The sequence below is a fragment of the Bombus huntii genome, chromosome 14 (assembly GCF_024542735.1).
Source record: "Bombus huntii isolate Logan2020A chromosome 14, iyBomHunt1.1, whole genome shotgun sequence".
In the NCBI taxonomy this organism is placed as follows: Eukaryota; Metazoa; Arthropoda; class Insecta; order Hymenoptera; family Apidae; genus Bombus; species Bombus huntii.
This window is the reverse complement of record NC_066251.1, coordinates 4,133,596-4,156,052: the sequence shown is the minus strand read 5'-3', so window position 1 is coordinate 4,156,052 and position 22,457 is coordinate 4,133,596. Positions and strand designations below refer to the sequence as shown.

The 22,457-nt window shown below is 34.3% G+C and overlaps 2 protein-coding genes across 8 annotated transcripts; both read left to right on the top strand.

The window, feature by feature from the left end:
* The first annotated feature begins 92 nt into the window (after positions 1–92).
* LOC126872859 (synaptic vesicle glycoprotein 2B-like) lies at positions 93–13,547 on the top strand. Of its 4 annotated transcripts, none has more exons than XM_050633068.1 (11): positions 93–1,066; positions 5,153–5,435; positions 6,614–6,761; positions 6,836–7,016; positions 7,102–7,423; positions 7,522–7,680; positions 7,751–7,839; positions 8,081–8,245; positions 8,315–8,434; positions 8,512–8,895; positions 8,984–13,547. In XM_050633068.1, the coding sequence occupies exons 2-11, from the start codon at positions 5,169–5,171 to the stop codon at positions 9,162–9,164; spliced, it is 2,016 nt and encodes a 671-aa protein (XP_050489025.1). In that variant the 5' UTR covers positions 93–1,066; positions 5,153–5,168; the 3' UTR covers positions 9,165–13,547. The 4 variants fall into 4 exon arrangements, with proteins under 4 accessions (XP_050489025.1, XP_050489024.1, XP_050489026.1 ...); XM_050633067.1 differs by lacking the exon at positions 93–1,066 and adding an exon at positions 1,988–2,227; XM_050633069.1 differs by lacking the exon at positions 93–1,066 and adding an exon at positions 1,988–2,316.
* Positions 13,548–14,225: 678 nt separating this feature from the next.
* LOC126872880 (translin) lies at positions 14,226–22,446 on the top strand. Of its 4 annotated transcripts, XM_050633099.1 has the most exons (9): positions 14,226–14,363; positions 15,210–15,658; positions 15,727–15,899; positions 17,600–18,167; positions 19,746–19,922; positions 21,567–21,666; positions 21,726–21,941; positions 22,011–22,090; positions 22,148–22,446. In XM_050633099.1, exons 5-9 carry the CDS (start codon positions 19,887–19,889, stop codon positions 22,376–22,378), a joined length of 663 nt encoding a protein of 220 aa, XP_050489056.1. In that variant the 5' UTR covers positions 14,226–14,363; positions 15,210–15,658; positions 15,727–15,899; positions 17,600–18,167; positions 19,746–19,886; the 3' UTR covers positions 22,379–22,446. The 4 variants fall into 4 exon arrangements, with proteins under 4 accessions (XP_050489056.1, XP_050489058.1, XP_050489055.1 ...); XM_050633101.1 differs by lacking the exons at positions 14,226–14,363; positions 15,210–15,658; positions 15,727–15,899 and having other exon boundaries at positions 19,746–19,889; XM_050633098.1 differs by lacking the exons at positions 14,226–14,363; positions 15,210–15,658; positions 15,727–15,899; positions 17,600–18,167; positions 19,746–19,922 and adding an exon at positions 20,932–21,261.
* The last annotated feature ends 11 nt before the right edge of the window (positions 22,447–22,457 follow it).

The following is a 22,457-nucleotide window of genomic DNA, read 5'->3' as shown; positions in this document are numbered from 1 at the left end:
TATGAGCCATTCCACAAACACTCGTCGAGTTGACGTCGAACAAGAATCGAGGGGAGGTATAGTGGTGGTTTCGCTATATAGAGCGAAGGTGATTCTAGCTGCTCGTAGTTGTTCCCTCAATCGATACACGCGCAGTGTTGTTTGTCTCATACTGTGGAAATGTTACCGAAGCTACTTGTTTTTTACGGGCATCGAAGAAACGTCTAACACCAGGATGCAAATATTACGAAACCATTCTAACGGGATATTAAACGGGATATTAAAGTTGTAAAACGAATCATTATCGCGAGAAAGGTTCGAGGGGTTCTCGTATCAGCGACTTGCCGTCCTATCATTGATTTCTAAGACATAAACGTCGCGCGCAAAAAAACGGAGGTTTTTAACGTAACATGATTTTTTTATAAATTCACAAACATAATATAAAAGTGTGGATTTTTCATAATTAATTATAGATTCAAAAGATTAAATTAACGTGAATTTTTTCCTGTGGGAGAAATAGAGCTAATATCAGTGGCCGAGGCAATGCTACATTAATCAAATACTACCAGATTGTAATTGAATTACAGTCAGTCGAATTCGTGCAAGTGATCCATTTTGAACTAAATGAAACTCGAATTAGACACTAATATTATTTCAACCACCGTTTGGTATCAAGACGTTCCTAGGACACATCATCGTACTATACAGTGATACGAACATGACGAGGAATCGTACTTTACACGCATAATGTTGTGGTATACGCGGTAAACAGCTGTTGTCACAGTTTCTTCAGAGACAACTGATACAAAAATACCGATAGCGGCTTCCATTTCAAACCTACGAATATTTTATCGTGCAACCGTGAAGCGAGTGTATATCGCAGGTCCATCGTCTTTAACGAATGAACAATTGGTTTGATCTTATGTAAAATCGATAAGTGGACGATCAACGACCAATGTTTTGGATTCAATGTCATCCGTGTTAATTGTCGTTGCACAGCGGTTAGGAAATCGAGTGATGGAGAAACTAGCCGGTAAAAGGAACGTGCGGAAGGAGTTAAATTTCGCGGAAATCTTCTATTAACCAGGTAATACGACAAAGAGTGCTACACCGTTGAAATGAGTTATTTTAATGTACGAACACCTAGTCGGGTTCTCATTGAAATTTACATACGTAGACATGCATGACAAAAAATATACATCGCGAATTCTGTACACTGTACACGTACAGTGAGTTACAAAATTATTCGAGAATGTTACAAAAGTGTAGAAAATAATAAGAAAACAAAAGGAATTTCAATACTTGGGCATACATAATACGTTTCCTTATTTGGAAATATAGTAATTTGACTCTGATTGTGAGACAACAAACAGAGAAACGTGTTATAATAATTTTATACCTATTTCCACGTCGTAAAATCGTTGGTACGCTTTATAAAAGTTATTACTCTGATAAAATGAATGTTTGCTAAAATACACTTTTTGTCTTAGAACTTCAGCGTTTTTTTTTCTATTTAGTATTGATCTTACTATTGTTTCCTAAATAATCATCTCTGATCTCATTTGAGTAAACAAAAAGAATTGGTAGTGTTTAAATTCCTAAAACGAGAAATTATGCATAACAATAAGACTTTTGTCACGCATTGTGTGAAGATATCGTGTTTATGCCAGAAACGTATAATTGGGTCTAAAATGACCGAAAGAAACACAGTGGAATCAAATATCAAACCTATTACACCATTTCGCAGTTCTCAATCATTCTTAAATCTAACGCTTCAGGTAGACTATTTACTAATTTGTGATAATCATAACAATAATTTTCCCACTATTTTGGATTTGTGCGAGTAAATTTCTGACTCGCTGTATCCCCTAATCACCAATTAAATACGATTACTGTCGACATATTTATCTCTGTGCGTATCATGGCAATTTATGTATGTTGCGCACGGACGACGACGTATCCATGCGAATATTAAAGCAAACCGAGTAGGGTGCTTACAGCAGTCAGAGACTGGCCGCGCGATATCCGACGAGATTCGCGAAATTTTCTGTCATGCGTCATAAGTGCTACAGAAATTCAACGAGTGCTGGTTGGAATACGTCGCCAGACGGCCACGGCTTCTGTTTCCTATCCGTTGGGAACCAACACGATATTCGCGTAATCGTAACAGTCGATCTTACACTGCTAGAATTCGTGTTAGGAAACATTTGGATGACATTAGTCCGTTCAGCAGAAAATATATGCGTATGTACGTGTGCATGTCATGTAACAAAGGGGCTTACGATCTAATCTAGGATTTCAAAAAAGAGAAGGAGCTTTTCCATATTTTCTTCATCGGTGAGGAAATCGAACGTTTCATTTAACAAAGTTTTACATTTTTCTTTTAGAGGCCAATTAGAAGCGAATGTTTTTAGAAATATGCCAGAGAAAAATTGCATTTTTATTAATTATTCATCTTAGAAATATTCGTTTTCAAAGAGGTTTTCGAAGAAGAAGTAATTCATTGAATTTAAAATTAGTTTTAACAAAGACAAATACACTTGTCGTTTAGTTACTTAATAACTAATAGCTTGCGAAGAATCTTGTTTCGCATTATGAATCTTGGAGGAGCTTGTTTCATAAAGAATATATCAAAATTTAAAAGCTGTTTTACCGAGCGCAAATACATTTATCGTTTAATTAATAAATAATTAATGGCCTGTGGGGAAAATTGTTTACTAATTGTTGGTGGTAGAAATAAATTGTTTCGGATGGTTTTGTAATACACTTGCGTTTAAAATCAGTTTTACCGAAGACAAATACATCGATCGTTGATTGATTATTTATTAAAGTACAGTATTAAGCACACGCAACAGAGCATAAAGGAATTAAAAGATGAATTTTCAGATGTGTCTCTTAATTTGTTTGAAATCCTTGTATCTGTTTCGTTTTTATGCAATTCACACACGGTATGTAAGTTGAACGTACGTATAGATAGATATGGCTTGTTTTATCATGAAAGTGTTGACAAATATTTACCTTTCTCGAATATTTCGTAATTTGATTGACAAGTAGTGTTCGTTAACTTCCTACTGCATCGAACGTTTTATTACATAGAATTTCGTAATAGGAATATTTTCTCGTGATAATTGTAACTTGCTAGATGTTTAATAAGCACCAAACATACGGTATCAAAGGTATAAAAGAATGCTATTATCTGATAAATTTCGAACGATTAAGTATAGGAGAACGAACAAATATCGCGTGTATTATACATATTCCGTATTCTCATTGATGTTTATTACGTGATTATTCCATGTCTGAACACGATGTAGCACGATCAACGAAAATTATAAATTTATGTCCTATGTAAGTTTCAACGATGGAAGTTATAGACGATTAGATCTATATACGCGTATGAATATTTCAACTGTCTCGATTTGTAGAACCACTAAAAATAATTCAGTTGGAAAATGATATAAATGTAGCTATAAATGTAACGTGTGATTTTTTTAAGTCCACATGATATTATCGAGCTTTGATTTTAATATCGTAGTTGTACGAAAGGAAATTCCAAAGTTTTTAACAACATTTTCTTCTACTTCAGTGAAATGAAGTACTAAAAGTACTCAATTATGGAACATCTTTTCATATCTAAAGTATCTGATTCTACAAAATGATATTTAATTACACATCGTTGCTATAAATTAAGTTACCTTGTTTACATTCTTCACGTTACTTAATTTTAATTTTAGTTAGTTTAATTTACTTAGTTTTAATTTTTTAATTATTTAATTCTCCACAATGTTCGATCCTTCGTTCGTTCGTCACTTATAGGATTACCTTCTTTTTTAAATCCCTCGACTATACTAAAATCAAAAATACGTATTGATATTCCATACATTCAAATTTCTACACTCGCAGATTTTGCCAAATGTTTCCCTCTTTTTGTTTCTATCAATTAATCATCTATCGGCGAGGAAAGTGAATGAAAATAAGAGAAGGAGAAGTAAACGCGTGGTAGGGGAGATATATCGCTGTGCTGGAAAAAAGAGATAAGGGGGAAAAAAGCGAGAAAAATGTCAAAGAAGAGATACAAAAGGTTGCGGAAACGTAGACTCCATTATAGTTAACAATGCCCACCTCGTCGACGTTGATGCAAGGTTGACATGTGTAGTTGTGTATATTTAAATAAAGCTACGTGCAGTGCAGACCCTATCAGCGAGCGTTATTCGTAGGCGTGCATCTGATCGACTTGTATGAGTGAACACGAATCGATAAATTAGCGTGTCGACGTATGTGTTTGATGACACGTTCCGAACCCGTCTAACCGTGATAATAAATGCCTACGAAAAATGCATGCTTCGATGCCGACCTTTAATGACGTCGTCATCATTGACGCAGGATCAACATTATTACGTATAAATAAGATTTTTCTAACGTCTTCGAAAGCCTTTCTTTACGTCAGGCGAACATCCTTTTAGCATTATGAAACTGTGAAAGTTGTAGTATCTCATTCCTGTTCATGCATTAACGTGTTTTTCAGAAGAAAGAGGAGGTCCTCCATATTCTATAGAATTGTTAATAATTAATTTTAAAAAGAACACCAGGACAACTATTTTCGACGTTAATAATAGTACTAATTTTAGTGCGACAATAATTTTTAAGGACTTTTCATGATATTTATTAAGTATATAGGTAAATATGTTTCCCTTGCGTTATTTGTATTTTTCCATGCAGACTTGTGGTCATAAGTATTAGGATATCTATTGTTTAAATTCATTGAAAATGAAATTGAAAAATTCAACGAGTGAAAAGCATTCAATTATTACTAAACACCAATAGGTGTTCTAATGCAGTTCTAACAGTGTTCATTTCATTATAACCTTTTGGTACAAGTTTTATACTTTAGTCGCTGATAGATCCAATGTTAATGGTAATCTAGATAAACTGCTAATGTCTATGCATTTACAGAAAACTTTCAATGCAAAATGTATAGAATGCACATAACATATAAAAATATCTAAAACATAGTATTTATCTGAAATTTTCTGCTTAAATTCCATTTCTTCATTTATGTTTATAAATACCGAAATCAGTCGAAAGTAATCTAAAAACTTGTAATAAATGCTATAATAAATTCATACGTTTGTTGTTGTTTACGTGAAGTAATAGGCCGTTGACGATGTTGCAGATGGTTTGTGGCAGTGATGCCCTCGTCGGAGGAGGAAAGCCAGTGGCTCGTTGGCAGCGGGGGTGGACCCGCATCTTCCAGCGGTGGCACGATATCCGGAACTGGAGAACGCACGTTGACCAGTAGAGGAGGATTATACACTGAGGAGATGACGTCTCAATCGACGAATACTAACACCGCAGGTGCGAACGCGGGTTCAGCCGATTCCGCTGAGCATGATCTCATTGACTCAACCACCGATGCAACGCTTTTAGCACAGTTTCACGAAGACGCTATCAAACAGGTATATACGATTTTACTTCCACTTTTTCTCATTTACATTACTTTGAATAATTCGTTGTTCGAACATTGTGAACTTATCCTTTAACGTTTATCGAATCAGATTTATGTTAACCGTATTTTTTCATGATTAATATCGATCTTGTTTCGATATTATCGTAAAGTCCTTGAAAGGAATATAACAATTCGAGAATCATAGTTGGATAATAGCGTCTATGTTGAAATGAAAAATCGAAATCATTTCGAGTGAACGTTATGTTGATTATACAATTTCTTATTAATTCTCGTTTTAAAGCCTTCTTTCTCGAGAAAGAAGAATCTATGATAGATAAGTTGCATCACTGATTCATAATCTTAGAGTGTCTATCTCCAATTACAAGACATTTAATGCAATTTTGTTCGTACAAAATTAAATTAGCGCTGTGTTCACACTTCACTTCACGTATTAACGATAGCAAGCAATCTTATCCATATTGTAAGCGATAGAATTAATAAAAAATCACAAAGTTCGAAGAGTTTCGCCACCAATTGCTCTGGAAACTTCTACGTAACTAAAATTTGAATTACAATCGTAAGCATATTGCGATTATCGAAAGATATCGAAGCATCGATTATCGATTAATCAATTTTTAGAATATTTTTTCCAAAGTACGAAGCGTAGTTACAGGCCAATGAGCTCATACAAATTTGAAATCTGTATGTACATTGGCTGCTGCATCTTTTTCGACATATCGAAATAAAATATTAAACTTTGGTTAATCGAACAACAAAAACATAACCTATAGTAAATGGCGTCCTTTTTAGCCAAGTTAATTTCTTTAGCTGTTTAATTACCCTTTCACTGCCAGTGTTTAAAACTTTTTTAGAGTTTCAACATGGATGAAGTTTTAGATGAATCGATTGTAAAGACAAAATATGAGTCGAAAGAGATACCGGGCTATCTGAATGATTTCCCAGTAAATACATTTGTTTTCCATAATTTATTTGGAGGTTACACCTATATTTTAATCAATTGTAGATATTTCAATTTATATATTATTTATGTTATTCAAATGAATTTAATAAACAATAGTACAAAATAACTGCCTATTTATTGTATTGTACATTGTTTAGTAATATTTATATATTGTCATTTGTGTCATTCCTGTATAATTAACTACTAAATTGTTAATTGTTTTTCAGGCTGGTGTTGGTTACTTCCAAGTATTGGCTGCTCTGTGCACAGGCTTGAGTCTTGCAGCAGATACTGTAGAATTTTTTGTTGTACCATATATTTTGCCAAGTGCAGAGGTTGAACTATGTATTGAAGATAATGAAAAAGGATGGCTCAGTTAGTTTTTATTTTTACCCCTTCTTACAATGTATGTGCTTCTAGATAAATATCCTCACATCTTTTTATTTTAGGCAATATTACATTAATGGGCCTTGCACTAGGAGGATTATTTTGGGGTGGCTTAGGAGACAGGATTGGTAGACGCAGATCTTTATTGTCTGCAATGTCTGTTCATGCTTTATTTAGTGGTGTAGCCACTTTTATGCCAACTTATGGAACATTTATGTGTGCTAGATTTTGTTCCGCAATTGGGTAAGGAATTCCTATCTTTTTTTTTTTTTATTTAGGTGTACTTTAAGATTATTTGAAATGAACTGTATATCTTATTTCACTACAGAGTAGGGGGATCTTTACCACTAGCATTTGCATATCTAGCAGAATGTTGTCCAAGATTAAGCAGGAGTAGATGGATTGGCTTATTAGTGGCAGCAGGAGCACTGGGAGGTGTATATGCAGCTCTTCTAGCATGGGCAGTGGTTCCTACAACTGGAGAAATGGTAGTTCTTGAAAACAAAGAACACTTCAGTGCTTGGCATCGCTTCCTTTTACTTTGTTGTTTACCTGCATTATGCTCTACTATCGGGCTCATTTTCCTACCAGAAAGTACAAGATATTTGGTAGAAGCAGGCAGAGATGTAGAAGCAATGATGGTTTACCAGGTATTTTTTTATATCTATGTATAAAATAGGTATATGTAATAAGAGATAAGCAATGTAATAAGATAAAAAAGTTGATTGAAACTGATGCATTTTTTTAGAAAATATACAAAAAGAATACCACGCGGAAAGGTGCAACAGGTGCACAATATCAACTTTCTGAATTAGAGCTTCCAACTAAAAGGCCTCGTGGTTTGGCACCTCCATCTCCTACTAATCATACTAGTGTTTTGGCTGATATAATTTATTCTATTGAAGTGGTATGAATATCTGTATATTTTTTTATCTTACATCTTTGGAAACTAATATTAATTTTTATTGAATTTCTAGTTTTGGAATTCCTTCCTGGAATTATTTGTATCACCTCATTTGCGCGTCACGATAGTGCTTATAATTATTTGGTCAACTGTATCATTCGGGTATGTATTTTCATTAAACATGTCAGTAATTGTTTGTTTTATAATATTGTAGTATCGTAAATACTGCTGTTAATTCGTTTATCATCCCCTAGCAACCCCCTTGTCTTTTGTCTTAGCCTCGTATCTCTTGTCTTAATCCCTCTACGCACATGCTCAGCAACCGCTTGTTTATAATTCGCACCTCAGCAACCACTTGTTTACAATATCATACTACGATACTACAATGTCATGATTACTTTAGACTATATGGCCTTATGGTGTGGTGTCCTGAGTATCTCAAACTTATACGCGCCACGGAATATAAAGCTCACACAATAAAAATTTTCGGGAAAGAATATAAAAATCAAACATTCAATGGCTCTTTAGAGAATTGTCAATACAAAGATTCGACATTTTTAAATTGCAAGTAAGTAGTTATGAAAAAAGTTTGTGAAATAATACTGAACTAAATTGTATATGAGCATTTGTGTTTCAGATTCACGAAAATGGTATTCAGTCACGTAGATTTCGATAACTGTACTTTCCAATCTGTAGAATTCAGTAGCATAAAGTCTAGTAAAACTCATTTTACAGACAGTGTTATTGTACACTCGAAGTATGTATTCAGAATGTTACTATTTAACAACAGTACTCCTTTCTTGATATAAAATAATGATTGTCTATGGCTTTTAGATTTGTAGATACAGATCTATCCGCACAAGTCTTTACGAGATGTAAGTTGGAAAATAATACGGAATTAAGTTTAAGCGGTCCCTGCCCGACTCTCGATTTGGATTATAACATTTACATAGAAGAAGCTTTACATGGTCATCTCGTTGCTCAATTGGCCTTCGTGCCTGCTGCTGTTTTAGCAGGATTAGCACTCACTGTGCTTGAACGGCCAAAAATGATTGGTATTTCATTATTCCTCTCATCAGTAGCTACTCTGTGTTTAATTCTAGTGGGCACAAATAGTTCTGCAGTGCTTGGCTTCGAAGGTGGTTTTATGGCAGTGTTTGCTATTGCTTGGACGTCTCTTACCTTGGTTACAGTTGAGAGCTTCCCTACTCATTTAAGGTAAATTTCGTTTTGATTATTATTTCATTCAATAAAATATATATTTAAATAAAAAATGAACTAATAGTAAGATATATCGATTTTATAGGTGTACTGGTTTCGGTTTTATAGCAGGTGTTATAAGGCTATGTGGTTTAATAGGAACTACATCTTATAAAACTTTAGTTGGCGCACCTCTAGTTGCGCCTGCACTGTTAACTGCATTACCGTTATTAGTAGCTAGTGTCGCAACATTCAAATTGCCTCACACGCATACAGTTTTTTTATAAGGATTGCGAGTAAGTGGGAAAAACGCAGATGCCGTATAAAAGACGTTTTTAATTTGTATTTTAATGGATCACTTGTGAACTGCGCTAATGTTTTTATTCAATATTTTCACATGATACGGAAAATCTCGTGATTCGTTATGAAATCCAAAAGTTCGGTTTCTATCAGAAACGCTTGGACGAAAATTATATAAGGTGAAACGTCCTGGACAAGTGCAAACTTTTGAATTTGCAAATTTAACAACTAATGCTTTTCTTTCGAAGTGCGCCTTCGTACAAAGTGACATATCCTAAACTAGTAAATGGAACGATAAATCGTGGTTTACACAAATATTTGAGTATTTAAAGCGCACAGATGTTAAAGAGTAGCCGTCTCGTATGCTAGGATATGGACTTTCTACAAGATTTTAATACATGTGTTTTAAGCGATGACAAAGGTTATTGTTATAGCAGAAAGATCTTAGGAAAAAAGACAAAGGACGTACGGAGATTTAATATTTAAATCATGTTACATGAAACCTCATGTAGATCTTGTATTCCGAGATTTCACTCCATCTAATTTCAAAGCCATTATACGACTCATTTTCTATAGAAAAGAAGTCGTAAGATGCACATATGTTTATAAAGCTATTTTAATAAGGCAATAGCCATGAAACGTGTCAATTGTAATGGATGTTAAGAGTGGAAGTTGTCATCCATACTGATACGTCAACACATAACAAGAAAATTAAACACTAAATAATTTTGCTTACTAAAAATGCATTTGAATATTCAGAATAGAAAAATATGGAATGTTATTCATAGTGCATAGATCTTACTTTTGTTTATAATTAGATTAGAGAGATTATGCATGATCCCAAAATTATTACATTCTAAGCAATTCGATCGAGAAAGTTTGCCAAGGACAGTATCGTGGAAATTTTTATATTTACTATTGCTGTATACGCTTTTGCCACTTGAGAAATTAAATATATATGTATACATATATATTCTAAGGAGGTAGATAGGGAACCTCGAATTAAATAATATTAAATTCTTTCTACTGTAAAGGGAAAATAATCGAAGAAAGACATATTCGGTACTTTTGCTTTTCGACAAGATCAAGCAGCTTACATTCACTCTAGACGCTAGACTCGGCTAAGAGGCATTATCCATGTAATTCATGTAAATGCTGCCGTTCGAATCTTAAATTCCCTTAAACTAAAGACTTTGAACTCGAGAGATAGAAGCTTTAGCTTCGTTTATTATAAATCCGAGAGATTATCGCCTCTAGTCAACTTTTAATCATCTTTAAGCTTACAAAATACGAATAAACTATAAAAAGAAAAATGCGTCAATCTTTCTAACACTTGTAACCGAAGTAGATGACATTATTTTCTACAAAATCATGAATGTACACTGATATCATCTTAATTGTAAAGATCGCTAATTACATTTTGCAAATACTTGGCTAGAATTTTACTGTCATTGCGGGAGAACGACCGTGATGACATGCCAAAGCTGAAAAAAATACTGGTTCCTCAGAACGGATAACTATTTTTAGGCAATAAGAACATAAAATAAGTTTTATGACTATTGAGATATCTCAATCTTATCGAAACTTAAAATATATTACTAAATATTTAAGGAAGTTTATTAGTGAGATAAATACAAACTGCTGTTGGCAAACTTAATCATATAAAAATCTACGTCCCATCATGGTTAGTGAATTTTTCATATCAAATTGTTGGCATCTAATTTAAAAACACCAAAAAAAAGATGTTAATGTTATGAATCAAGCGCTATAGCTATATCGTCATTTAACAAGAAGTAGAAACGTGCGCAAATTAAAATTGTTTTATTACTCGCACAAGTTTTCGTATAACAATTCTATCTTTTATCACGAACGTGGTAATTTTAGTGTCTACAAATACTGCTGCTCGTTCCTACTTCTGCAAATTGTATTTGTGAACTTGACAGTGAAACAAGCCTGTGCTGGCATTGCAGTGCATAAAATTAATTACTCGTATGAATAGAATAATTTTTTGCATTTGAAACAGTAGACTTATGTTCATAGAATTAAATGTTTTTAACGTCTTTGATTTTGAGGCGATATAATATCAAAGTTAGTAGATTTGTAACTGATTATCATAGAAGGTTTCCAAAGAAATCTTTGTTAAAAAAGCTTGCCAGCACATACGGTTTCATATGATTAAATCTATACTGCTACACTATTAAATTCATCATCGCCCGTAGATAATATATTTTAATCGACATATCACTTATGAACGAGCACTTTAGATTCGTAGGCTTTAATTAGACTATCAACTAAACGTATTTAGAAATGTGTACCAGGAATCGTAATGATGAAATTTCAAGTCGGTAAAATAGCGGTATACGTATACAAGGAAACTGCTAAATAGTCATTGAAAGTTGAGGATTTCTTTTAGCGAATACGATTGATTATCAGTACACGGATTGATTATCAGCGGATCAAACAATGTAATTGTGTTAGATTGTGTTTTAACATGGAAAATACTCGTGAAAGTTATTCGAGTGATATTTAGTGCAATGTTGTATCGTTAAGTATAATTATTATTTTTATCTTGTTGGATAACTGCACAAGCATGAGCGAATGTTTTCCTTATTTTATTATATATGGAGAACTGACTTTGTGAAAAATTAATTAGTAAGATATCCAGTCTTTTAATTACTGCATTACATTATGCAGAGATATTATATCATCAGTGTACAGTGTTTTCTTCTGTACTCGGTAGTATATTTTACAGTAGATATTTTATTCCCTTATTTTATTTTATACAGACTGAAAATAAGGATCAGTTGATAATCGCCGTATCTTTTGTTTGTTTTTACAACATAGACTGTTTTTTAACCTTTAAATGTGTAATATTTAATTAATTAGAAAGACATAAATATATCGTCCAGTGATAGAAAGGAAGACATTCAAATTCTTCAAGACTTAATTCTGGTTGCGCTTTCTATCAATTTCTACGACATTTTAATAAGCACTTGATTTTGTTTCAGAATAAAACAATTGCAATCTTTATTTTCACTTTCCAAAAAAGACATTCATCGTACTAAATTGCAAATTATAATATTTATATGTAGCGTTTTTAATCTATACCTGTTTTGCATAACTCATTAATGTTTTCACAATTGGTTTGTTGGTCGCATATGAACAATTTCAGTCATTATTATGAATGAAAGATAATATCCATCAAATTATGCAACCAGTACTTAAAAAAAGTAAATTACAATACACTATTTGCTAACACCTTGACTCATTAAGAAATATTAATTTGAAACAGTAGCGAGAGTATTACGTGCTAGAACATCTGTTTGAACACTTATATAGAACATTCAGTCGATTTAATAGAGACTGTTAATTATAAGATAGACTCAAAATAATGAAGTAACTTTTCCCTTAAACATTTGAGCAATTGCATTAAAAATTTATTCTTTTTCTATGCTTTAGTACATTCACAAAAGAGAAACAATTCTTTCCTTTTTTAGTATGAGTAAAAGTATTTAATCTTTTGTATACGAAACATTGTAATATTCGAATTGCTGTTTTTGGAAATTACACGAACCTAAGTTGGAGAAGTCATTTGCATATTTTTTAAAGACATTTCTGATAGTTTCTGCGACAGTGGCTGCGATTTTTTGAGTAGCTTTTTTTCGAGGGACCCAACAACAGAATGTAATAGAATAGAATGAGTCGATGCTTTGTACGAGATACGTATGCGGAATTAATAATGAATCGATTAATTGGTATTACAGCAATACATATGTAAAAAAGAAAAAAAAACAATTGTTGAAACGGTCGCAATTATAGTTTAAAGTATATATATATATATTTATCTCGCAATACTTTTAGAACACTCATTTTACGACAAAAATTTGTATATAATTTGTAAGAAAAAAATCGACATGCTCTTGCAAATTTCATGGCAATATGTAGTAAATTATTTGTAATATTAACTGTCATAATAATTATCATTGTTATTAATGTCATGTATGGCTCAGGCACTTCAATTCAATTCGATCTCTCGAATCAACATAACTTGCATAATTAAAAAAAGGACACCAGGTTTCGAGAGAACTTCAATATTATTTTTTTTATAATATCGACGAACATAGATATGTTTAGAATTATTTAAAGGAATCATAAAGGAAGTATTCGAAAAAAGATGCGAGCAGTTGCAATTCGAAAATCGAATTGGACAGTATCCAGATACTATGTATGTATATGTATGTCTTTTATTCTACTGTAATTCTATCAGAATTGACCGAAGTATTCAAAAATAGTCGAACATGGAAATCCAAATTCATCATATCCTGTACTCGCTCAGCTTTTTAAGTTAGTAAAAAATATATTTGAAGCGATCGGAGTGAATTTATTACCAATATGTGTCTGTTAACCTTCTACTTATTAAGTTTCTTTTGTTATTATATCAACAATTCAATAAATAAGAGAATAGACGACGGGAACAGATGAAGTAAGTTCATCGATTTGTTCAATCATATTTATTGAGTGATTACTTACCTCATAATTGCGAGGATTCTTTCTTTAATTTTTCAGGCGATTTTAAACTATACAAAAGTTGGCGGGAGATTGTAACTATAGTTGTTGCTGATCCGCCATTTGTATCGATGAAAAAAGGTAAAGAATCGATATGTCGGTATAGAGAATATTTTCTTCTTTATCGACGGCAAGTTTTGAAGAAAATCATTTATCAATTAATTTTACTAATAATAATTTTTTGATTCTCCCACAAAACAAATATGGAGGATTATTAAAACACATAAATGTATCATACTTCGTGGCTAATTAATAAGGTACAAATAATTATTCTTTTACAAACAAGACAAACGTATAATGCAGAACAATAGTTTATACTTTAAGTAATCATTAGTTAGAAACCAGACAAGTCATTATTGATTGTAGTAGATGCAAATGTTCAAAGAAGTATTGTCTATACCTGCAACGTTCCCTTGATATTTCCTGCCGATTATTGACCTTGAGCTTGACCTTGCGTGTGTCCTCGACATAAGAAGAGTAGTACGAAGATAATCGTGTCGAACGAGCCCTGACCTAACCTATTCTAGGCTATGTCTCCGTTCTTTATATACAGACAAAGCCTAGGAGAGGCTAAATCAAGTTACTCTGTCCCGTGGAAACGAACATCACATCCTCATCTCGTAAGTATTTTGCTACGCGAATTTTCCTTATGTACTTTTTCGTGTTATGTCATATTTGAAATAAATTCTTTTATGAAAATAACCTCTCAGGTATATTTTCCTTTTTTAGATTTGATCACTTTGTTTTTAAATTCAATTATACCAATTATTATTTCGTTTTCCACGCGATTGGCTATAAAGGAAAAGTCAATCTTGTTGGCATACGCAGATTTTTCGAGGGACCTCTTTTTACAACAGTGCCCCGGACGGCACAAAGAAAGCGTGTCATGCCTAAAAATACGCGAGGCACGCAGGTAGATGTGAAGAGGTCGTAGGGACTGGGAGGGAATAAAAAAAAAGGCAAAGGAATTGCACAAGAGCAGCGATTTGGTATTCAAATCGTTAGGCATGTTCCCGCCTCTCTCGCAACACAGGTCCTCCTCCCGTAGCAATAATACGAAGGCCTCCTTCGTTTAAATGTTTTCACTTCTTGTTCTTCTTCTACCTCCACGTTCTCTATCCTTTGCCCCTCCCTCCTGTCTCTTAACGTTCTCTTCTCCAGCCGTCTCTTAACGTTCAATCTCTTTTCCCCTTGTCGCACTTTTTACTCAATCACCTTGCATTAATCTGCATAGAATTATCGTTTCATTTTATGTAATTTTTTTATAATGCAACAAATAAACCAAAATCATTATTCTTCGATTGTCCAAGTTGTTAATTGATACGGAGAACAAGAAAAAGAGAGGCAACAATATCGAATCTATCGGAGCACTTTCAGCAATGCTTTTGTACGACTTCAACATTCGCAGGAAGAATTCGATCAACTGATCAATTCGCACTGATATCGAATTACTCGTTCACTTTCAGAGAGAAATGTCCTCGAGAAACTTCAATGCGAGAACCAAGCAGAGGCGTGGAGACTTCAACGACCGCACGTGCAATGTCCGACTAGCGCGGTCACACGAAGTCGGGACCATCGAGGGAGGTTGGTTATTTCGTATTTCCGAATGTTTCACTTTCTCCTGTGGCATCCGCGCGCTATGAAATGAAGCTGTTCCACATCACCGTCTCTGAGAAATAAATGAAACACCGTCTATGTCGACGTTTCGTCACGGCTACGACCTGCACAGTCGCTCAACCGGATCCTGAACGTTCACCAGAAGAAAAGCTTTCTTATTTATCTGGAACTGGAGTTCTTTGTATCGTTTCACACCGTATAAACTCGTAAATATTAAACGCGTCGACTGCACTGCACTCGTGGCAAAGCTGTTGCGCACTCTCAGTGTCCACGCAAAGTCGTCAATGGAACGGAATTGGTAATAATTTCCCACTTGGGTGGACATCACGCTGATTAATATTCGCAAATGTATTTTATTCGTTGTAGGATCTTTCCGACGATCCTGGCTTTTCCCGCGTGTCATCGCACATTGCACTGGTACTAGCCGCGTCACAGACAGTCACACGAAACGGAAAGAAAGACAGTCATCGGTATGCTGACCGAAAGAAGTCTGCCAATAAGTCGGAAAAGACAGTGAAAACTCACGTGTCTCTCGAAAGGTAAAGTGCAAGGAAGCGGCTAACGAAAACGGTGATTGGTATACGTGGCACCGGATTGGCCGGTGCGGTGGCATACCTTGACGACACGCACAGTGTGTGCGCACATCGGCAACCTGTGCACCCACTAACCACTAACCGCCGAACCACGGGAGGCCAAGGTGTGCGCGCGCCAGGATAATATATGTATCTACGTGCGTTAACCACGTGAGAGCGGCCAGCATCTTTCCACAGGGCCTCTCTGGTGGGGACTTAACCTATGGACTGCTCTTTGTCTCCGTCTTTCTCTCGCATAAACCTTGAATCCTCGGGAAATCGCTGGAACTTTAATATATCAGTGAATTTCAATGCAACTGCTGCGCTGCGCCAGTTACATGATTTTCTTCTGTTCGATAAATTTTTTTAATCGATCAACGTTCGATGTTTTGCTGGAAGAAAAGTTAAAAAGGTTTTTCCTCGTTTCTTAACTATTTCTCTATCTGTATATTTTTCTTTTTTTTTTTTTTTTAGAATTACATTGTCCGGAGAGGAACAATGCGCTAACGGAAACAAAGGACAACGGTGTCCACAAATTATAGGCCTTGTTTCAATCTGTTCGATCTATAAACGGAGATTTCGTAGCAAGACCCAACCGTGACGATGTCGTAGACATACATATTTGTTTCGGCATAGTACGTTTCCTCGCGCAGTTAGCATCGCTTTTTATCTTCATCATTGCACTGTCATTTACTTGGCGTGGTAGTTAGCGTCGGTGTCTTGTTTGCCAAGGTAGGCGCTTACTTTTTTATTCGCCACCCCGTAGACGGCGAGTTCTCACTCAACATTCCCGGCAATCTCTGATCGACGAGTTTTTATGAAGGTCGTACGAACTACGTGAGCCTACCCACTTACCCAGCTGCATCGCTAATGTACATGTTTATGCTATTTGTGGCCGTTTCAGATGCGCGAAAAATGCATGCACATTATGCGCAAGTTATATGTAACATAAAACAACAATAACTTAAAGGCGTTAATGATTTTATCAATTTCTTACGGTATCGATGCGCCGTGTGTTCGCAATTTTCGTCTAGGGTATTCGGAGAATAGATTTTAAAGCTGCGAAGGAAATCGAAATTTCACGCAAAATAGAGATAAACAGAAAATTAGACAAGACATAGCTCGTGCGACCCTCTCTTAATAATTGTCAGTGATCCATAAGTTCTTTTAGGACTACAGAAATCTTTAAATGAGTTCTCCATACAGGAATTCTGTGAATTCTTCGTAAAACATCAATTTCCATAACAATTGCACGAGACATTGATTAATCTATAGAACAAGATCAATTGGATGGTCATATTTCTTCCGAAACATAGAAACTGTTTTATCCTCTTGCATATAGTACCAGCCTGCAGTCATCGTGAGACTTTATTTCGCAATTGGTGTTCAGTATTCCGAATTCTCATTTGCAACTTCGAAGATTAAGATGGCGGCGGACTACGGTAATTTATTAACTAGTCCGGCAAGTCAAACCTGTTGGTTCCCTGCCGATATGTTTTGCTTCTTGTGTCTGAACGCGAAGTACTGGTGTCCTTTGATATGTTTCTACAGAAAATTGTCTCTTAATTCCTTATTTTCTATTTTCCTTCGTTTACATCAACGCTCAAGTTACCGTTGATCATTAATTTTACAAAAATATCACCTAAAAGATATCAATTTTATTACAGGATATTCATACGAGATGCCCCATGATTCGAATCTTCGCCCAGTTTAAGCCTGGCTGAGAGTGCCAGGATTTTTCTATTGTACGATACACAGCGTAATCGTCACATTTTTACTAATCTCTATTTCTCCAATTTTAAAATAATAATTTTCACATTCTTTTCTATTCGCTGTAGATTAACGATATTATATTCCAGAGATTACCAATCAAGAAACTCGCAGGGAACATGATACCAACCGTGTGGAATAATACCAATATCCATCGGTACATCTTTACATAGAAGTATGATTAAAAGGAAGATCTTAACGTCAAAAGTTGGGAAGCAGGTTGTAAAATGTGCTGCAGCGCATATGGTTTTTCTTAAGTGATTGTTATTCGACTCGCGTCCCCTCGCGATACATGTCTTCTAATATTGCAAAGACTACGCGATATAATTTCCAGACGTTTATTTGGATTCCATGGATTCTTCCGTTGTGCTCTCGGCTCTTAACGGTTCGATATTATGCCGGTACTGTGATTCGCAATGGCGATCAGCCAGTGGGTAGGAAATTCTCCAGCAGTGACGTAAAAAGGTAGTGCCCGGGGGCATTTCTTTAACACGGCGCCACCCATATAAAGCCCTCCTTTTGTGATCGTACGAATCAAAACAGGCTGTCTTATCTTTTAATTCCTACATTTTTGTCCGTTTGATTTATTATCGCGTACTATTCTTTCATACCTCTTTAGTTTAATACCTAGAGATATTAATCTAGTAACAGCATCGACGCTTAATCGATGTATGTCTGAAAGTCTGCTGTGTATGCAGATGACCCTGACATTTATGCTGATGCATTTCACTTGTGTCGTGTGTATGCTGAACATTAACTGTTGCTCACATCGACGTAGTCAGCTTGCTTGGCTCGCATGGCTTCTAAATGAGTTTGTCTCTTGTATAATATTGCTTGCTTAATTTCAGTACGATCCACAAATGCAACGTTTTTATTCTCTTCGTCACGTTACATATTGTATACGATACAAGTAATCACGACACAAACGAAGAGGAAGCAATATGATTTAAAAATAGTGTTTCGTATTTGATAAGGATGCTATAGGAATCGAACGATTCCCTTTGTTGCTGATGTATTCGTGTTTGCGTATCTCTATCAGTGTATTGACATTACCGCGACGAAAACGAACAAGAAAACCTGTTTAACGTACAAATATTGAGCAGCTACTAGATTCCTCTTACGCTTCGTGTAACAGTCGTGACAGTAACGCGAAAAGGCATGAATATTAATCGAGAAATTTGCCGAATGCCTGAACCTCGCTTCACGACAACTTATATATATATATATATATCATGCTGTAATTATCGCAATTTATTCTCGACTCGAGACGAGCCAAGTATACGGATGTTTTAATTTCCATTGATGTTCTTCTCAACATCAGAAAATGTCCTGTCAAATCGAATTCCATTCGGTGTGCAGAATTTTCTAATAATTCCTTCTTCGACTCGAATAGGAAATAAACTTTTCGTTGTATTGGTTATAGTAAAATGTAACTACAAAACTACACCTAAGGCATAATCTTCCGTCGGAAGATAAGATTATACGACTAAAAATAAATTGTACACGCGAAGCATATAGTACCAAAAATTCTGCGATAGCCTACGGTACCAAGATTTTATTAAGATTGGCGCCTTAAGGAATGCAAGCTTAACGGATCATCGTCGACCAGCCTTCTGCTTCTTCTTCTTCGTCTTTGCCGTTTCCTTTCTCCTCGACAAGATCCTCTTCGATCCATTTGCTCGCACTTGCGTGTTGATACACACCGATGCAAACTCTTTTACATATCGGGCACAAAAATCATCATTTTAACAAATGAAATGCAATTACTATTGCTAGAAGGTGGTCGTGTTGTGGACAACTTATTGGTTGAAAGATTGGTTTGAAATTTGCACTTATTGCTATTGTTATTCGATACTTGTGTATAGCGTTGTGTATATTGGTAAAAACATAAATATGATAAAATAATATGACACGATAAAATGGCAAAACAATTCAATAAAAAGTTAGCGATAGATTTTGGCGATAATTTATTTTGTAAGTTCATAAGTAAGTTCATATAAGTAATAATAAGTTCAAACTAATAGAGCGCATCGGTACTTGCAGATTGTAGAACTTCCTGGCCATTGATTGTATTATAATACTGAGACTTTCGAATATCGTACATGAAGTGTGAAGATGTTCAAGCTTGAAGGACGTTTACCAACAAGGACATTTACTCTTTTGAATCTTTCATGGTGATTTAAAATGGTGAGAAACGCATATAGACATTTACATGGATACGTATCTCCAATTATTCGACGTTACTATGTAAATTCTAACTTCTTCTGTTATTGTTCCGCTTTTCTGCTTTTTGTTCGTATTTAATGCAATGCTTAATTTTCAGAGAATTAAGCGTTTCATCGGTAGAAATGAATTTAGAGATTTTCAATATTAATATTAGAAAATCCTTTCGTTATTTGTATCAAGTAGATTTATTCAGGAATTCCTAGTAAAGTTGATCGCAGCTCGCAGCTCTTGCGAGTTCATAAACGTGGGCGTGAACTTTTCAATAAAGCCAGTCTCGTTCGGATACTTGAACGCGTGTATCGGGATCAATGACACGCCCGCAGATTCCCTGAGGTATCCTCTACGAGCTACGTAGAGGCATCCTGTAGAATTCCAACCACCTTCCTCGACTTCACAGCAGGACCTACTGGTTTCTATTTATATACCGCGCGAGACCTTGCAGCTTACAGCTTGCGCGCTTACGGACTCGGTTCCCGACCTGTGCAAACCGCTATCGCGACTCTATACTATCCTCGTATTAAACGATTATTTGCTTTTCTATATTCATGTAATGTATCTTGTTAATTGATTCGAATTTATATTAATTAACAAGATACATTATTATTCATACACTTGTACATGTACTTGCTGGACAATATCGACATGTTGAATGTTCAATTTACAATGAGAATAAAATTCCTTGTAAGATGCTACTAATATCGATATTTATACCAGTACTAGTCTCTTCTTTTCTAAGTTTTCGATATTCTTCGTACGAACAACTAGCGAACAACACGGAGAAGTTATGTAGTATATACTTTTAAGGAATTCTAGTAGAAGATGGAAGTACGTAGCCAGACAAAATATGACAAATAGATTGTGATAATGTATACAGTACTACAATAATTGATAGAGTGCCACAATAATAATTTATTTTCTTGTCTGGTATTTAATTTATGATGTTTCTTGGAATTACTCATTATTAACGAAAAAATGAGAAAAACATAAATATTAAGTTTTTATTTATACTGTGTCAGTATACATTTTAGATTTTTTTTTATAAGGATAAGGTGAAAGTATAAAGCAGCATATTATAATTAACTATGTTTATATTTTACAACGAATAAATTTTCAAAATTTGGAATTTGATAATTACAATGATGCCATCTATCGTATGAATTGTTTACTATCGTGTGTATATATATCGAATTGTTAACTGTCTTACCCAAATACTAACGTACCGTGTCTTTAAAAAGATATTTTGCAAGGAATAACGAGAAATATGGGTGACAGAATAGCAGAAATCTTTAATTCTTTTCAGACTTACTTAGTCAACGAAGAAGTATTGCGTGAAGTATATCCTAATAATATTTTACTAATATTGAAATTATGTGACAAGATAACGTAAATGCTAAATAATTGTACTACTACTTTAAACAAATTTTATTCCTATTGATTAATTCATAGTTATAAACAAAATGGATTATTTCTTTTTAAATACATGTTTATCCTTATGTTCATTCTGTACATGTTTTAGGTTACGATCATTAACCCCTTTTTTGTTGTTTACCATTTTAAATTTTTTGAAATAACAAATTTTAAAATTAATTAAGGACATACTATGTATAAAAAATGGTTAAAATTCTTTTTATGCTAAAGGAAATCCGTGCTATTGTAAGAGAACTTGAAAAGAACTCCAGGGACATTTTGGTGATATTGCAAAACATACATAATGAAGATAACTTTAAAGAAAACTCAAGTATGTGTGTTTAATGAATCACGAAATTATCAAAGTAGTTATTATTTTTTTATTTGCAGTTATACAGGAATATTGTACAAAATCAAGAGCATTGTTTGAAGATGTACGTAAGAACTATACAAGACTTGCAGATGTCGTGCCAAAAAACCAGTATTACAAATATCATGATCAATGGCGTTTTGTCACGCAAAAATTATGTTTCTTAGCATCTTTAATAATATATTTAGAAATTAAAGTTCTACTTAGCAAAGACACTGCTGCAGAAATGTTAGGAGGTATGTAATTGTTTAAAGAAATTTCTTTCATTTATTTGTATCTAATATATTTCGATACTATACATGTAGTTAGTAATGATAGAGAGGATGGTTTCCATTTGGACTTAGAAGACTACCTAATGGGACTATTACAATTGTCTACAGAATTGGTAAGCATATTGTATAACACATCTGTTGCAATTACTTATTTGAATATTATATTTCAGAGTCGTTTTGCTATAAATAGTGTCACTAGTGGTGATTATAATCGACCTATAGAAATAGCACGATTTATAAATGATCTAAGTGCAGGCTTTAGACTCTTAAATTTGAAAAATGATTCTCTAAGAAAACGTTTTGATGGCTTAAAATATGCGGCTAAAAAGGTAGAAGAAGTGGTTTATGATCTCAGTATACGAGGTTTGAAACCAAATTCAGCTACTGAAGATACAAAGTAATTATTTTTAAAAAATATTTCCTATAAGTAACATACTGTCATACATAATAAATTATTGGATCAGCTATTTTTTTATTTAT

What these genes read in the sequence shown, in the direction of transcription:
- LOC126872859 (XM_050633067.1), top strand. An exon ending in TAATTTATTCTATTGAAGTG is followed by an intron (nt 7,681 to 7,750) that starts GTATGAATATCT and finishes TTGAATTTCTAG; the next exon opens with TTTTGGAATTCCTTCCTGGA. An exon ending in TGGTCAACTGTATCATTCGG is followed by an intron (nt 7,840 to 8,080) that starts GTATGTATTTTC and finishes TGATTACTTTAG; the next exon opens with ACTATATGGCCTTATGGTGT.
- LOC126872880 (XM_050633098.1), top strand. Translation starts at nt 21,190, where the DNA reads ATGGGTGACAGAATAGCAGAAATCTTTAATTCTTTTCAGACTTACTTA. An exon ending in TAACTTTAAAGAAAACTCAA is followed by an intron (nt 21,667 to 21,725) that starts GTATGTGTGTTT and finishes TTTTATTTGCAG; the next exon opens with TTATACAGGAATATTGTACA. An exon ending in TGCTGCAGAAATGTTAGGAG is followed by an intron (nt 21,942 to 22,010) that starts GTATGTAATTGT and finishes CTATACATGTAG; the next exon opens with TTAGTAATGATAGAGAGGAT.